Raw genomic sequence first — 16,534 nt, 5'->3', positions numbered from 1 at the left:
GAAAAGGGCAGCCCTCAGAAAAATGGAAGAAGGCACCATTGTGAACAGTGTGCATTCGTGACTGTAAGACAAGCAGTGGGGTCCTCTAAGGTCCACTCCGCTGGCCTGAGGCCGTGCATTACCGTGACGATGGACTCAGCTGGGGCAACAGTTTAGTCACCAGCCGCTGGTATCGCACCCTTAGCCCCATCTTCCTCAACACATGAAAACTTTTGACATGTCTATTTTGGAAACTCTTTATTGTTTTTCTGATTATATGGCAAAGATGGTAATTAAAATATGGTAAAAATCCAAACATTATAAAATATATAAAATCTTCATTTAAAAAAAAACTCAAGATGGGGCGTGGTAGCACACACCTTTAATCCCAGCACTCAGAAAGCAGAGGCAAAACTCTGAGTTCAAGGCTAAGCTGATCTAATAGTGTGTTCCAGGCCAGCCAGAGCTACATAGTGAGAGCCCATCTCAGAAGGAAAAAACAAAACAAAATAAATCAAGTACTATAAAATACATGATGCAGGAAATTAGTATTTGGTAACTGGGTCTCATCCAGCTGAATACCCCAGGATCACTGCTTTCACAGGGTGGCATTTCTTCTGACTGTCTCTGCACAAACTGACGCACATTTACAAAGCCAAATACCAGGTGTGGTAGTACACGCCTGTAATCCCAGCTCTAGGGATGAGGCAGAAGTATCATGAATTCAAGGTCATTCTCTGCACAGGTAAGCCATCCGTGCTTTTACCAGCTTCCCATTTCTACACACAAAAGCTTAAACCTGCTCCAGTTGTGCAAACAAGTATAAGTGTTGAGTCATGAGATTCATGATAGACAGCCATTATTTAAGCAGTGAAATGTAGCAATTTCCCATGGCTCAAGATAATGCCCCAGTCAGCTGTTCTCACCAGGAGACATCTGGAAGGCTTCTCACCTTCTGCTATTTAAAACAGTTCAGCAGAGAACATCCTCCATGTTCCTTATGAAATGCAAACATCTACCCCAGAAGCACCATCTCTTTCAGAGGAATGTAGTCAGAGCTGCCATTTGCAGTGGAAATGGAGGCCATGAAAGCTGAGACACAAACTAACACATACCATCCCTCATACCACAGAGGCCAGGTTCAGCCCTGCAGCCATGGGCATGAAGACTCTACCACGGGGACACGGGCAGCACACAGCACTGTCCTCTCTACACTGGGCTGCCAGACCAGAGGTTGAGGAAGCAAACTGAGAAGATACTCAGATCAGATCCGTCACAAAGACTCTTAAAGTCTTTTCTAGAACCTTCTAGAGTGGCAGAATGTAAACATAATAGTCCATCACCCCTGCAGTTGCCTCACAGAGGGCCTGGTGTGTGTCACTGGCGCTTCCGAGCAGGCCACTTCTTCTTGGACCGTTTCTGGGGCCGGTAGATCCTGCTGTGGTCGCACTGCAGCCTGTGAGTGGTCTTCTTGTGGCAGGCGATGTGCACCAGCTTCAGGTTCTCGGCGGTGAAAAGCAGACGGTAGAAGTACTCCCAGTTCACCTCCCGCCCGTCCTGGATGGCTCCAGCCAGTGTGGGCACCACGGTGCGCTTCTTCTCTATTCTGCCAAGTCAGGGACAGACAGCCCATCCGCTGTCAGGGCCACACACCGCAGGGCGCTGTGCCTTCCCCATCAGCCACCGACACCCACAGCACAGTGCCTACCACAGCAAATACCCCTGCCGTACTGGTCAGATTCCTGCCAACCTGACACAGGCCAGGGTCATTTAGGAAGAGGGAACCTCAATTGAGATCATGCCTCTGTCAGGCTGCTGTGTAGGCAGATCTGTGAAGCATTTTCTTGATTAGTGACTGGTGCCCAGCCCACAGTGGGCAGCGCCGCCCCTAGGCTGGTGGGGCTACATCAGATAAGCAGGCTGAACAAGCCAGTAAACAGCACTCCTCCATGGGCTCTGCATCAGTTCCTGCCTTGAGTTACTGTCCTGACTTCCCTTTCTGTAATAAACCCTTTCCTCGTCCAAGTTGCTCTTGGTCAGTGTTTTATCACAGCAACAGAACCCCAAAGGTGAGAGGATCTTGAAGATGCTTAAGGAAGCTAAGCTGGGAATATCCCAGAAAGGCAGAGGCAGCGAAATGGAGAGGACGTATGGATGAATCACCAGAGGAGCCCAGCACCACGCTTCACAGACTGGTGACACTGGCTCATCCCTATCCTGGGCCACGGGTGGGCTTGGTCGGTGCAGCAGAGCCCAGTGCAAGCAATGCTGCTCGTCTTACTTTGCAAACTTGAATAGTGGCCACTGCTTAACATACTAAAAATGAATGCAAGGCTGGCCTTGCTCGCATGGCCATTCAACAAAGCCAAGCCCCACGTGTGAATACTTCTCAGCCCCTAGTGACTGCTGCTTGTTCATGTACCCATTTTACACAGGTGCCCACAGACGCCCTCAAGCCTGTGTCTCCCATAGGCATGTGATCCGAGTGTGTATGACCAGTGTGACACAGAAATGGCAAGTAAAAACAGTGTCATGTTACTTCAGAGCCACTGAAACTGGAACATCCACAGGCAACAAACGCAGATCTACTCTGCAGAGATACTCTGGCAAGCCAACAACAGAAAGACGGTCACCAAAGAAATTCACATCCAAACACAGTCACAAGAACAGCAGAGTGGAAGTCAAACCACCTCCCCCATGCACAGCGCTGAAGCCATTGCACACGAGTCTGGTCTGATCAGGGCCAACTTCCTGGCTTGTGAGAGCACGAACAAGCTCTCCCACTTACTCTCCTCCCTGTGACAGCATTTAACCTTAACTGTTTCCCAAAGGACTTATCTCCAGGTTTGGTCTCATTGGTGGCAGCAAAAATAAAAAATGTGGGTTGGGGGGGAGGGATACAATTGAGTCCACAGCAGAGAGTTATCCAGAAACAACAGCCGTGAGCCAGAGCATGCAAGCAGAGTCACCATGAAGAGTGTGGGCAGGAAGCAGTTCCCAGAATGCCCATGGGAACCCAAGAGACTGCGGAGGAGAACCAGAACTCTCCAGAAGACAGGGCAAGTCACAGGAGAACCAAGAAGAAAGGCGTGTCTCTGGAAATGCGACACTTTCGGTTAAGGGGAAACAAACCAGTCTTCACAGAGAAGGCAGAATGCTGACAGCAGCGCCCGTGACCAAATGCCAGGAATCAATGTGATCAGCCTCCCTCCGGGGAGTGCAGAAGGGACCTAGATGGCTGTGATCCCAGACCCAGTGTGAGACAGTCAGTCCCCACTCACTCCGAGGTAGAAGTTTGGAGAGGGCGTTCACCCTGGGATCCTCTCAAGAAGCACTAGGACCACCAGGGAGATGCAGGAGGCAGTGAGCAGTGAGGAGGGAGGCGTAAGTAGGCACTGACATGAAAACAAGCATCTGTGCAGGCGTGAGGCCAGGTGGGACAGCACTCGAAACAGTCCTAGAAGACTGAAGTGGCAGGTGGGTCCAGGGTGCATAGTGAGACCAGGCAAACAGGCAGCACAGCAAACCGCAAGTGAGATGAATTCAAACCCACTTATTCCTGCACCAAAATATCAAACAGCTACTGAGCAGCCACTATATCCAGACACTGGAACCAGGAACTCGCACAGGACAGTCTCAGTTAGACCAGACAAATGGCAGGCAGCTAACGTGCCGGCAAGAGACACACTCTGTGATGTCAAGAGAAACCCAGCAGGGGGAGCGTGAAGTAAACAGCAGAGTGTGTGGGGAGAGTCTCGACCTTCAGGTACCAGAGCACAAGAAGCATGAGCAGAATGACGTCAAATGACACAACAGCCCTGGGAACTCGGAGACCTGCCAAAGGCTCACACATCAGAACAGTGACACTGATCTCAAAACACTAAAGCCAGGTGCAGCTGAAGACATGTAGCCTCGAGCATATGTTAAAACACAAAACAGAGAAACTAGAGAACAAGGAGAAACCGTAAAAGGAGAAGAAAGTAGGAATTAAAAACAAAAAAAGCAAAACTCGCTGCAGTTGAACACAGAGCAAAAAAAGCAGCTGCAGACAACGGGAGGCAAACGGAGGCCCCTGCACCCACCCACAGGGCGAATGGCAGGGTCTGCACACTTTGGACCTGCAGTAGGCATTCTGACAACAGTGCCTCAGACCCTAAGACACAGGCCTAGTCTTCTAGGGCTCACCACCCCATCCGGTTGTTATAAAAGACATCAGAAGTACAGCAACAACATCTCTCACACAGCCGGCCAGGAGAGAATCCGTGCCCAGGACAAAAAGTAAACAATGAGCAAAAGGAAGCAACGTGAAAGCCATGGATGGCAGAGTCACAAAGCCTTCCCAGGGCCGGGAAGCAGACGCAGCAAAGTGGGTGCTCTCCTCAGACAGGGAAATGCAGAGGCAATAGTGACACCGAGTGGTGGCGAGGACATGAGGCAACTCGCAGTCACATGAGCTGGAGCATCCAGACAAGGCTGGGAGTGCTCGGAAGGGGACCACGGGCATTAATTTCCCAGGGAGACTGGAGGTCAGAGCCAGGGCAGTCTTTCTCATCCAGATGCCCAAACGCCCTCATGATGCCGGGTAGAATCCAAGTCTGCGTTCCTCACCGGCTGTGGATGCAGCCTGTCCACAGGTCAGACTGTCAGTTAGAGGACGGTGAGTACTCAGAATGGCCTGAATGCCCAGCGGGGGAGCAAATGTGGGGCTAGCGTCTGCAAACAAGTGATGGAGTCTGTGCTGTTCACCAGAGTTGTGTGGGCAGACAGAGCATTGCAGAGCCAGGGAGCTGCGGCACCCAAGTCCACACCTCCTGGTAAAAGTGTACAAGAGGGATTAACAGGGCACACTCATTTCAGGACAGTGGTTTCCCCTGACAACAGGGAAGGGGCACTGAGTACTGAGGGATGAAAGGGGCCCTCAAATATAACTCACTTTTTATATACTCTTAATAGTTTTGATTTCAAGAGTCAGGTAGCCATTTGGGGGTACTTACAGCACATTGCCTTCATAAAGCAAAGCCAAGGGTAGTTACGGTAAGAGTACCACAGCTGCAGAAATATGATCCCGCCCTGTCCTGGTTCCAGAGAGGCTGCAGCCTGCCCAGCTGTGACACCATCCTGCTGGCCCTGACCTCCCACACCACAGCCCTAAAAGTGAGCTCCTCTGGTTCATACATGTAGCACACAGTGTTAGGGCCCAACACTGGGCCATGGGGAGTCAGGCCACCAGATTCATCACAGATGGGGCGGGAGGGCAGAGAGACAGCTTAGCATTGGGCACTGACAGTTGGCAGGACGGCAGCCATCTCTCCAGAAGCCCGTTCCAAAAGCATGTGCGGTCTGTCCCTGGGCCTGAACCACACAGGTGCAGTGAACCAGCCCTGAGCAGGGATAGGAACCCCGCCAGGCGCCGGGTTAGTTCTGCTGAGCTAACATGAATCTTGGTGACAGACACTCACATATGATCCAGGTTCCAGGTGCTGAAGAGGATCCGGCTCTCCCTGTTGCCATAGGGGTTGATGGAGTGCTTGGAAAGACAGCTATCCATATCAAAGGGGCCCTGCAGTGACCAAGGCGGGGGATGGGAAGGTAGGAGTGAGGGACAGTATTGCTCTCCTCCAAGCCGACAAGCTTGCTTTTATCCATGAGCAGAACTGTGAACCAGGCAGTGGCAACACCTGTATCCCCAGCACTCAGAGGCAAAGGCCAAGGAGATGGCTCTGTGGGAACAGCACCTGCCGCACAAGCCTGAGAACCACATTTGGATGCTGGAGTCCATGCAAGAGCCGGGTGTGGTTTATCCTCTGACCACACCCATGCTGTGGCATGTGCACACTTACAGATACACATTACACACATATACACAAAAATAAAATAAATATTAAGTCGGCCTGGGCTTATAGTGACCTTAAGTCTAGCCTCAACTACATATTAAGACCTCATTTTAAAAACACAAAAGTGTTTGCTGTTCATTAGCAATTGAAAATCCTCTTTGTGGGCTGGAGAGGTGGTTCAGAGATCAAGAGCACTGGCTGTTCTAGGTTTGAGTCCCAGAACCACATGTGGCTCACAACCATCTGTAACTTAATTTCCAGGGGATTTGGCACCCTCTTCTGGCCTCCACAGGGGACCAGGCACACATGTGCACAGACATATACATGGGCAAAACACCCATCTACATAAAAAATAAACCTAATTTTTTTTAAATTCTGTCTTTGGAATTCTACCTGTCCCCAACATTCCATTGCCCCTGATCTTGTATTCTGGGTTTCCAAAAGATGAAGGCATTTCTGTCCTTGTTGCTAGAGAACCATCCTCTGCTAAGTGCCTCTAGAGATCCACACAGGAGCAGACCTGTTATTCTCAGCATGCTCCTGTCACGCCAACAACTGCACACCCCATCCCTACCTCCTCCCACACTCTGAATGGAAGGTCACCAGCATCTACTCCTAGGCCAGCTGCCCAATGTCCTCCCCACCTCTCGCCCCAGGAGGGCTACGCCCGGCGGCGCTTAGTGGCCCCAGAACAAAGGGCACGAGCTCACCTGGCAGGAAAACCAGCCTTCTGGGGTGCAGAGACGGCTGCCGGGCTCTGCACCCCTGTCGAAGTAGCTGCCGTGGTACTTCACAGACTTGAGCTTCTGGCTCATGAAGCTAAGGACCCGCTCGAATTCTCCTCGGGCCGCTGCATCCACTGCAGAGGTGTAAGCACTCACCTGGAAGAGTGAGCCAGAGGTATCGCTGAGCCTGAGCCCATGCCCTGCCCACGCCCGAAAGGGCGTGCTTCAGCTGCCAGCCTATGCCACGCACTATGCCAAGGCCCAGTCCTACAGTTAGAGTGTCTGAGCACTGTTCAGCTATCACAGCCTAGGACACCATTCCGGGCCCACGGGATGGGACTAACAACGCTGCTATCAGGCTGGGAGAAGAAAACAAGAAGAGGCCGGGCAGAGAGGTCCATGTCTGTAATCGGATCACCTGGAGGCTGAGGAAGGAGGATCCAAAAGGCCACCTGCTCTAAACAGCTAGATCCCCTGGTGGGGGTGGGGGGATAAGATCATATAGTCAGCAGGGGCAGTGTCTGCCCTGTGCTCGGGTGAGCAGCAGTCACAAAAGGCCCCCATGCAGCCAGAGGGTAGGAACCAGGACCAATCAGGGCACCTACAAGGTTAGGTCATGTGGGACAATCGCCAAGGCCGCATGGAGTATAGAACAGCGGACACAAGCAGAACATGAGCAGCTGTGACACACTGAGTGGGTTAAGCTGGGTATGGGGAGAACAAGGGCAGCACTTTCCACCTGCCAGTCAAGGAGGAGCCTGACATGCAAATGAGCAGAGAATGAAGGCAAAGCTGACCAATGGGGACCTTATATGCAAATGAGCAGACAATGCAGGCCAAGCGGTCCCCACTCTGAGTCCTGGGTGAAGGGGACCCACACCATGCTGCTCCAACTGCCTGGCTACTCAGGCCTCGGCTGGCTCTTCAGCTTTGGTCCTAGGCCAGCAAACTCTCTGCCCTTCTGTCTGCCTGGGGTTGGCTACTGCCACCTAGAGGAAACCGGGGCAGAGCTGTCAGGCATGGAGCGCCACCACTGTCCCCACTGCCTGCCACAGAGCTCCTGCAGACCTCGCTCCAGGTAGGCGGTACAGTGCCTCAGCGGCTTAAGCAGGAAGTCCTAGAGCATGCCCAATGGAAATACAGTCTGAGAGCCCAGCAGGGCCAGTGTAGGCAGGCAGTGTCCACGGTAACAGCCAAGACAGTCAGGGTTTCCGGCCAGCGGGTGGCGCAGGTCCTCCAAACCCAGGGGAAGTGGGGGGGTAGCTTCAACCAGCAGAGGGCTCTGGGAACACATGCACATGTCAGGTTTTTACCCACAGACACTAAGACTTAGTTCAAGCTACACAGCAGGATACGATTCGGAGGAGGGTGTGAATGGAGGAGAAAAAAAAGAGACAAAACAGCCTTAACCAAGAGGCTCAGTGGTGACCCAGGCCTGTGCCACTAGCCAACTGCTGGGCAGTTACCCAAGTTTCTTTTGACAAAAATGCCCCCAGGGAGAGCAGGTCCCCAAGAGCCAAGTTGTTGTCCCAAACCACCCAGACACCGCTCATCCTATCTCAATAAAGACAGCCATGCAGAACCCGGTGCAGACAGGCACAAAAGGCTCCTCTGGCGAACTGACGGGCACCTCATGCCCTCAGTACGGGCAGGTCCCACTCACCACAGAAGGTCTCCTTCCACTCTGTACCTCACTGGCATTCATGTCTTCACCGGAAGGAAGCCAGGCAGAGAAGGCATCAGGGCATCAAAGACAGCCTTCTCCTGGAGTTCAGGCTAGGTATAGCTGCACCGGAGCCACAGGCCGCTCTTCCCAGAGAAGGCCTTGGTCTCCTCAAGAGCCAGCACTGAGGCCCAGCAGTCGCTCAGAGCATAGCTACAAAGCACCCCAAGCAAAGGCGTCTTCAGTCCTGTGATCCACTTTTCCAAAGTCAGAGGACTGCAATGTGCCCAGAGAAAAATTAAACATAAGTGCTGGGGGGCGGGGAGACACTACGACCCAATTATGAAGGTGCCATTGGGGCAAGGGAGGAGATGCAGAAAACTTATCCATAATGGAATGAAGCTCACATCACAGCAGACCCGCCAGCCGCACAAGACGGGAGCAGATGCTACTCTAAACAACAGGATCCCTGCCAAACACAGGGGGAGTAAAAGCTGAGGCTGAGGCCTCTGACCCTAACCCACAGGTCACAGTCCAGAAAGGTTCTAACACCTGCCGGACAACGGGGTCAGAGGCTGAGGTGCAGAAGAGAACGGACGCACGAGACAGGGAGCTCTTGCTTCTCTGAGGTACACGCGCCATCTGCTGACAGAGCAACCTTGCAGGCATGCATCAGCAGAGGGGTGCGAGCCCCGCCCACTGATGAGCCTGTGCTGAGCGCCCACTCAGCGTGATCTGAACAAGGCCTTACCTCTCTCAGGTAGCCCCGGATCCGGCTCTCACAGCTGTATCTCAGGTAGCCAGACTTGTTCCTGAATCGAGACTCCAAACCTACAAGAAAGGGGACTCTGGAGCCCACAGGCAGACCATGACCTCTTGGTCTGTGTCCTGCACAGCTCAGAGGAGCCAAGCAGACAAGAAAGGGGCGGGGGAAGATGTGACCCCATTTGCACAAGGTGCCACATGAAAGGAAACCATGTGGGGAGGTGTTCCACTTATTGAGCTAGAAACTGGAGTGTGGGGATGGGGGAGTTGAGCTGCAGAGTCACAGAGCATGGGCTGTGCCAGATGAAATGGGCTCTGACATCAAATGCCAGTGCCGATGACAGGACAAGGTGAAGGTGCTCGGATGCATGGAGTGCCACTAACTTTGCACCACCGGGCTTCTATAAATAGACTCACCCAACCACAGATGCTGACCGTTTAAAAGTCTTACATCTAAGCCGGGCAGTGGGGGCACACACCTTTAATCCCAGCACTTGGAAGACAGAGGCAGGCGGATCTCTGTGAGTTCGAAGCCAGCCTGGTTGGTCTACGAGAGCTAGTTCCAGGACAGCCTCAAAAGCTATACAGAGAAACCCTGTCTTGAGAAAGAAAATCTTACATCTGGGCAGGCACATAACTTTAACCTAAGCACTCGGGAGGCAGAGGCAGGCGGATCTCTGAGTCTGAGGCCACACTGATCTACAAAGTGAGTTCCAGGACAGATAGGGCTACACAGGGAAACCCTGTCTCAATAAACAAAAACAAAAAATAAATTTTAAAAACCCTTACATCTGAACTAAAAATGTAGATTGTTTTCCATTTTAAAGGATTTTAAGTTTGTGTGTGCATGCACATGGTGTATATGAACATGTCACATGTGTGCGATTCTGTGCAGATACAGTCACCCATGCATGCACATGTAAAGGGCAGAGGTCACCAGTGAGTGTCTTCCTCTGTCTCTCTCCACTGAGACATGGCCTCTCATTAAACCTGGATCTCACTGTCTGACCAGTGAACCCCCAAGGATCTGCCTGACTTTGTCCCCCAACACTGAGGTTAGACATGTGCCATCACACCTGGATTTTACATGGGTGCTGGGGATCTAAACTCGGGTCCTCAAGCTTAAGCAGCAAGCACTGTCCACTGTTGCATTGTATCAGGTACCTTAAATGACCCAGGGATGATATGAAGTATATAGGAGAGGCCCCTGAAGTTTGCTGACCAGCCAGCCTAGCCTAACTGATAGGATCCAGCTAATCCTGAGGATGACACCCAGGGTTGTTGTTATCCTCTCTCTCTCTCTCTCTCTCTCTCTCTCTCTCTCTCTCTCTCTCTCTCTCTCTCTCTCTCTCTGTCTCTCGCATGGTAAGGTGGTAAACTCCACATTCCATGCATCTTGCCATGACTTTTGGAAGAATGATTTAAAACAAAGAAAAGAAAACAGTCCATTTTGAGGCTGCCCAAGACACTCCACCACCCAGGAGTCCTGGCCACAAGCCTTCCCATGGCACCTTTTGTTATCACACATTCCAGAGGCCAGTCACCTTAGGTTGGGAAACATCGGGATCTGAAATAGACAGAGATCCTCCTGAGCCTTGGCTCCAAAGAGGCCCTTCTCTGCCTGCCCCAGACACCCTGGCCACCACGGGTCACCCCAATCCACATACCTTCAAACCAGGATGGGTCCTGCTCCCGGGTCTCAGCAGAGATGTTCTGGTTGACATGATGCAGAAGGTCAGCCAGCAGCTTCTGCCTCCGTGGGGCCTGCTCATCCGACAGCAGCTGCTTTGCAGCCCGGATGACCCCGGCATGTGGCTCATTAAACACACTGAGGAAGCGAGTGATGTCACTCACATCTGCCACCACCGGGAGACAAATAGAGACACATTCATGCTGTTCTGGCCCCAAGAAGAGCATCCTGTCCACTTAACCCAGAGACTGCCAGAAGTCGAGACTCTGGTGTCACCAACCCTTGACACCTGACACCTCCACAGGTGTGACACTACTGGTTCTATTCCTCTGGCCATCTCCTGTCAGGTGATGGGACTGCAGCACTCTACAGAAGTACACTTGCTCTTCTTCCGGCCATCTCTCCCCCAACACCAAGTCACCTCCTTTGCTTGTTCCCTTAGGACCCCACCTCCATGCCTCCCAACCCCTCTCCCTACTTTCCCAGAGACCCTCTCCTCAAGTGACTACAGTGAGCTTTCCGGGCAAGTGCCAAATGCCAAGTGCATTCTCCTGAGGACCTTAACCCAAACAGAAACAAACAGAATCCAGTAGCAACTAAAAGGCCACAGCCAAGCGAGGCTGCAAATCTGGTTCACACTCAGAACTGGGGAAATCCACTGTGTGAACAAGCTGAAGAAGTAAGGTCTTGTGAGCACACCCACGGTTGCAGAAAACGCAGGAGGAAACCCCCGGAGGCCAGGACTTGCCAAGAGATTCCTAGACGGTGAAAATGCCCAGTGAAGAAAATGACAAATCTGGATGTCACCAAAGTCAGAAACTTTGAAGCTGGGATGGGGCACATGCCTGGAATGCCAGCAGTTGGTAGGTGGAGGCAAGAGAATCAGGAACTTTAGACCAGCCTTAGTTACAGAATGTACTTAGGGCCAGTCTGAGCTGTGTAACCTTGTCCTCCCTTCCCCTCCCAAATCAGAACCTTTTGCTCTACTACAGAGCATGAAAAAAGCAAAGTCAGTTAACTCAGTTGGTTGGATCTCAGTTCCAATAAAGATAATGAAAAGGTACACAACAGGAGATATTTGAAAGCCACATTATTTGACATGGAAGTCATAACCAAGATTTTTCTCTGGGTGGGGTAAATACTTCAACGGCTTTAAAAATCCGATTAAACACACACACACACACACACACACACACACACACACACACACACACACAAAGACATTAAGACTCCTTCACCAAGGAGTGCCTGCAGGCGGCAAATAGGAACACATGAAGATGATATCCAATCCCATTAGCCACCGAGGAATTCGGATTAAAGCCACCATAGCTGTCATCACACAGCTACCTAAAAGAGGTTCCGTGAAAACCATGATCCCTGATGGCATTTCAGCACCAACCTGTCGGAGAACAGCCCCGGGCAAGGGTGAACCATGCTTGCCCCGCCCTTGCCCTGCAGAGCACAGCACAGCACAGCAACACCTTCTCCGGGCTCTCCCAGTCCTTCCCCCTTGCCTTTGGCAATTACAAAATAAAATTTAAAAAACTGAAAACAGGGGTCCTCAGCAAAAGCTCTCGGCATTCAGCGCCCCTGTCCCGATCTACTAGGCTCCTGCCTGGGCCCATGGACCCGCGCTTTTAAACCGCATGGGTCCCGCCCATCTCCAAAGTGTTCCTACTTACAGCCCTGCCAAGTCTGGCCAGCAGTGAGCAGCAGGAGTTCGGCGTCGTTGGGGAGACCCGGGAAGTAGTCGTCGGTCACCTCCGTGCCATCTTCGTACAAGCACAGCCGGGAGCCGGACACCGGGAGCTGGAGGACAGGAAGAGCACTTGTCCCACCCAGTCCGGGCTTCCAGACAGCACCTAACTACAGGAGCCCAGCGCCCGACCGTGCCAGTAGTAATCGGGGTCCTCTCCCCCGCAGCGCCCGCAACCCCAAGCCACCTGGAAGCGGACGCAGCCCTTGTGCAGCAGCTCCTGGCAGCTCCGGGCCGCCACGCCGAACTTGCACTCGCTGTGTAGGGCTCTCAACTTGACGCTCTTGAGTTTGCGGAGCGCAGCGCACATGGCAGGGCTCAGGCAGCGGGGCTTTGGCGCGCGCGCACGGGACGAGGAGGGTGGCCGATGTCCCCGGCTTCTTCGCCTCTCTCACCACGGAACTGTGGTGGGGTCGGCGTCGCCCGGAACGCTAATTCTCTTCCTATGAAAGGCGCGACCCGAAACGTCCGTCTACAGGACCGGTCCCCAGCCTGAATCCGCGAGGCGCGGCTGCGCGCGCAGGCGCCTGCGGGGCGGACGCGCAGGCGTACAGAGGCGGGCCCGGCCCTGTTGCCATGGGAGCGTGGCTGCGGCCGGCCCGGGCGCTGGGCAGAGGCGGCCCGGGCTGCTCCTCCGCTGCCCTCGCCTCAGTGGCCCGGGGGTGGGGGCGGCCGGACCAAAGCCCCCATCGCTGCATCTCTCCTGCTCGTCTCCGCGGCGCTCGGCCCGCAGCAGGCACCGAGGCAGAAGACACCTGGGCACCAAGGGACGTGGCCGCTGCCTGCTGAGGCCTTCCGGGCAGCGCATCTCCGGCCTCAGTGTCAGGAATCCGGTTCCAGCCCCGCCGCGTCCTCTTCTGGGTGCGTTACAGAACAGGACCGGTTACCGCCACACTAAAGACTGTAGCTCTGGCCCCCCGGGGTAGGCCACACTTGGATCCGTGTTGTTGGGTGGGGGTGGGGCGGCTGTTTGTTGGGTTTGGTTTGAGATGCTTTTCAAGCTTTCAGATTCTCCAAAAATACTTTCAGTCCTCAAGATTTATTGCCACCCCCTAAAAAAATCAAGACTTAATATTGTAACGTTTACGTTTCTCGAAAAGAAAACTGGAAACACTTTTCGTCTCCTTGTAACAAAATGTTTGGAAGTTGTGCTACGTTGGGGTTCGGACTTAGGGCTGGAGGCATGGCTTTCAAGGGTAGGCCCACAACCAAAAACAGAAGAGGTTGGGCTTAGTTACAGTTTATAAGCAATGCTAGGGTAAATGTCACCCGACAGTGCTGACTGTGGCTGGTGACCGGCTAGGAACCCAGCATTGCACGGATCCAGAAGTTTCCGTGATGGGTTGTGCGGAGTCACAAGCGTGTGCCGAGGCCCCTGAAGACTGGGGCAGAGGAGTGGGGGGCGGGGTCTGAAAACGAATGCTTCGCAGTTGTGCATACTGAGATCCCGGTGTTTCGGGCACACTGCCCCACAGCCTTCCTACCAGGGTCTCCAGTGCCAGTAGTTTTGGTTTTATTGGGGGACACACTTGTATCTGCCTTTAACATTCTGTTTGTAAGTCTCGGTGTGCCCCCAGAAGGTGCTGGTTAAGACCACAGTTGAGTACAGCTGTGGTCAAGGTAGACATGCCTGCTCTTTTGTTGTTCTTGTTGTTGTTTTGTTGTAGCCCTATAACTCCTACGTAGACCATGCTGACCTCAAGCTCAGAGCTCCTCCTTCCATGCACTGAGATTAAAAGTGTGCACTAAGACACCTGGCGTAGGCCAGGCCCTTGAAGATGGCCAAGGAATTTGAGAAGTCAGAGCCAGGGATATACCTTTTAAGTGTTCATGAGCTTAGGATGCTCTCTAAAATTCACGGCATGGTGAGGCATAGTGGCACACAACTTTAATCCCGGCGCTCCCGTGTGCCAAGGCAAGAGAATCTCTGTGACTCTGAGGCCAGTGTAGTCTACATACTGAGTTGTAGGCTAGTCAGGGCTAAATAGTGAGAGTCTGTCTCAAAGATCACAGGAAATCCCAGACCAGGAGTGAGAGTCCAGGCAGAGTCAGCAGTTGAATGCCTAGGTGGAGGCTACAGAGGGTTTTTAGAATTAAAACCTGGATAGAGGAAACTGAAGTTGGGTGTGAAGAGTGTTTGCCTGGCAGGACCATTGGGTGGCGCAGGAGCGCCAAGACAGTTGTGACCCTCTGGAATGGGGGTATGGAGGAGGCCGAATGCAGTCAGGCTGCTAGTGGGTGCTGAAGGGAAGTATAGTGGCTGAGGGGAGGGAGCATCAGCTCCAGGTTCGGGGACCCGAGTGACCTAGGGGTGTTAGTCTTACCAGTTGGAGGAGAAGCCTGCTAAGTCACCCAGCCATGAGAATGGTATTGCTCTTGACTATTTCCTGGGTCGAGAATGGTATTGCTCTTGACTATTTCCTGGGTCAGTTTCCTCCACTCTGCTGTGACAGTCACAGGGAACTCAGTGTGGCATCTTTAACACAGACTTGCCATTCTCGCTGTAGTAGTTTGGTGCATACAACCAAAAAAAAAAAAAAAAAAGCACCCACCAGACTGGCATTGGTCCCTTTTTGAGTCCAGTGAAAGTAAGAGAAAGCTCTAGGTTATGCATCAGGCATGTTCAATGAGCCAAGCTTCCTAAGGGATACTTTGGATCGTCCTGCCTACAGAGTATTTCAGTGGTGTATCTTATTCCAAGACACTTCCAGTGGACCTCTTTTCCCTGTATTAGGAGTGTTTTTGTTTTTCCGCTGCTGGTGATTTTCTTTACCGCCAGTTGTCTTGCTTAGCAGGCATTTGATTGACTTGGTAACTGAGAAGTAACCATGAGGCCATGAGCTTGTTGGGATCTCGGTATGGTCACATCTGAGGGCCCACGCTTTGCTCTCTGACAGTGCTGCTGCCCAAGGTTGGCTCCACTTGGGCAGGGCCTCCTCCTCTGGTGGCCTCAGCAGTCCTGGAGTCTCTGAGGGAAGAAAGCTCCTTTGCTGTGGCCTCAGTATAATCCTGGGATAGGGTGTCACCTGTTCCCTCTGGGCAACACATATGTGCATTCCCATCCGTGAACCCTCACTGTGCCAGGATGTGGAATTCATGGACCGTCCAAGCCTAGGAAAGTGCAGCAGACCCCAACCAGGGCTGGAGGGGAGTGCAGAGTCAACAGTGCAGAGCTGAGTCAGTGCACTGCCTTCCAGCATACAGAGCCTGGGCGCCAAGCGGCAAAATAGACGTGACAGCACGCACGCGTCCTCCAGGAGACAGTGGAGAGCTGGGATACAGGTCAGTTCACGGAAAACCACACTGAGAGAATCATTCAGCCAGGTTTTCCTCTCCAGGCTCCCTCAAGCTTGCCCATGTCTCCCCTCAGCTTGGCTTCCAGCAGATTTTCCGTTAGACTTTCTGCACTCTTCCCTCACTAGGACCAGAAGGGCTGTCCCTGCTGCCTGTCCCCATGCCTCCACCCAGTGCTGAATCCAAAACTTTTGTGGTGTAGCCTATTTTGGCCCAGCTTGATTGTCTAGGTTCAGGGGGGGAACTGACAACTGCTTGTGCCCATCTGGAGGGTGAAGGGAAGTGACCCAGCAAGGTGCCTTGTTGGCATCTCCGGGTGGTTTTCCACATCCTCTCAGGGCGTGGAGCCAGCAGATGACCCTGGTCCATCTTGTTCTCAGATAACACTCTAAAATGTCCTGAGTCAGGCTCCCAGTGCAGCCTCGCTCACCCCCCGCCCCGCATCTGCACACCCTGCTTTCCTTAGGGCTGCACATTTACACAAGGCAGTGGTTGCTATACCGATGATTAGGTATCTCCTCCCTAGTTGTTAGTTTCCTCGATGATGCAAAAGGACACTTTGTACCCTGCCAGAAGCTTTGGTTTTACCATGAGAGTATCACAAGCAGAATGGCTTAGGGATTTCAGAGCAAGAGGGCTGGCATTAAAGTGGCAGCAGGGACAGGCATCTCTGAGGTCTGGGTCCTTCTGCCTTTTCTAGCTCCTGATGGTCTCCAACATCAGCCTCAGCTTTAATCGAGTGGCTCTAGTCTCTGTCAGTATGTGGCGTCCACCCCATGTGTGTCTGAGCCTCCGCTTCTTGTGTGCGTTTATTGGGGGGTTGTTTGT

General features: G+C 52.8%; 2 protein-coding genes across 8 annotated transcripts in view; one reads left to right on the top strand and one right to left on the bottom strand.

Moving 5' to 3' along the window:
• Positions 1-222: 222 nt before the first annotated feature.
• Dffb (DNA fragmentation factor subunit beta) lies at positions 223-12,897 on the bottom strand. Of its 3 annotated transcripts, XM_040734917.1 has the most exons (8): positions 12,600-12,897; positions 12,339-12,465; positions 10,634-10,822; positions 8,953-9,032; positions 6,524-6,694; positions 5,439-5,539; positions 4,588-4,790; positions 1,458-1,585 (listed from the first exon to the last, which is right to left on the bottom strand). In XM_040734917.1, exons 1-8 carry the CDS (start codon positions 12,720-12,722, stop codon positions 1,581-1,583), a joined length of 999 nt encoding a protein of 332 aa, XP_040590851.1. In that variant the 5' UTR covers positions 12,723-12,897; the 3' UTR covers positions 1,458-1,580. The 3 variants fall into 3 exon arrangements, with proteins under 3 accessions (XP_021088202.1, XP_005079318.1, XP_040590851.1); XM_021232543.2 differs by lacking the exon at positions 4,588-4,790 and having other exon boundaries at positions 223-1,580; positions 12,600-12,889; XM_005079261.4 differs by lacking the exon at positions 4,588-4,790 and having other exon boundaries at positions 223-1,585; positions 12,600-12,886.
• Positions 12,898-12,975: 78 nt separating this feature from the next.
• The window catches only part of Cep104 (centrosomal protein 104), a 32,537-nt gene continuing 28,978 nt past the window's right edge, over positions 12,976-16,534 (top strand). For 2 of the 5 annotated variants that reach the window (XR_005872891.1, XM_013120060.3), the window contains exons 1-2: positions 12,976-13,273; positions 15,610-15,694. The gene's annotated coding sequence lies outside the window, so the exon portion shown is untranslated. Of the gene's footprint in view, positions 13,335-15,609; positions 15,695-16,534 lie in introns of all 5 variants that reach the window. The other 3 variants (XM_013120061.3, XM_005079260.4, XM_021232541.2) reach the window with 3 other exon arrangements.

The sequence above is a fragment of the Mesocricetus auratus genome, unplaced genomic scaffold, assembly GCF_017639785.1.
Source record: "Mesocricetus auratus isolate SY011 unplaced genomic scaffold, BCM_Maur_2.0 Super-Scaffold_100042, whole genome shotgun sequence".
NCBI lineage: Eukaryota > Metazoa > Chordata > Mammalia > Rodentia > Cricetidae > Mesocricetus > Mesocricetus auratus.
Note: the sequence above shows the minus strand (reverse complement) of the source record. Positions and strands in the feature narration are given on the sequence as shown.

Excerpts from the sequence above, each read along its gene's own strand:
- Dffb (XM_021232543.2), bottom strand. The coding sequence starts at position 12,722 with ATGTGCGCTGCGCTCCGCAAACTCAAGAGCGTCAAGTTGAGAGCCCTA. Across the intron at positions 12,466-12,599 it reads AGGGCTGCGTCCGCTTCCAG|CTCCCGGTGTCCGGCTCCCG; the intron begins GTGGCTTGGGGT and ends CCTGTCCTCCAG. Across the intron at positions 10,823-12,338 it reads TGGCCAGACTTGGCAGGGCT|ATGTGAGTGACATCACTCGC; the intron begins GTAAGTAGGAAC and ends CGGTGGTGGCAG.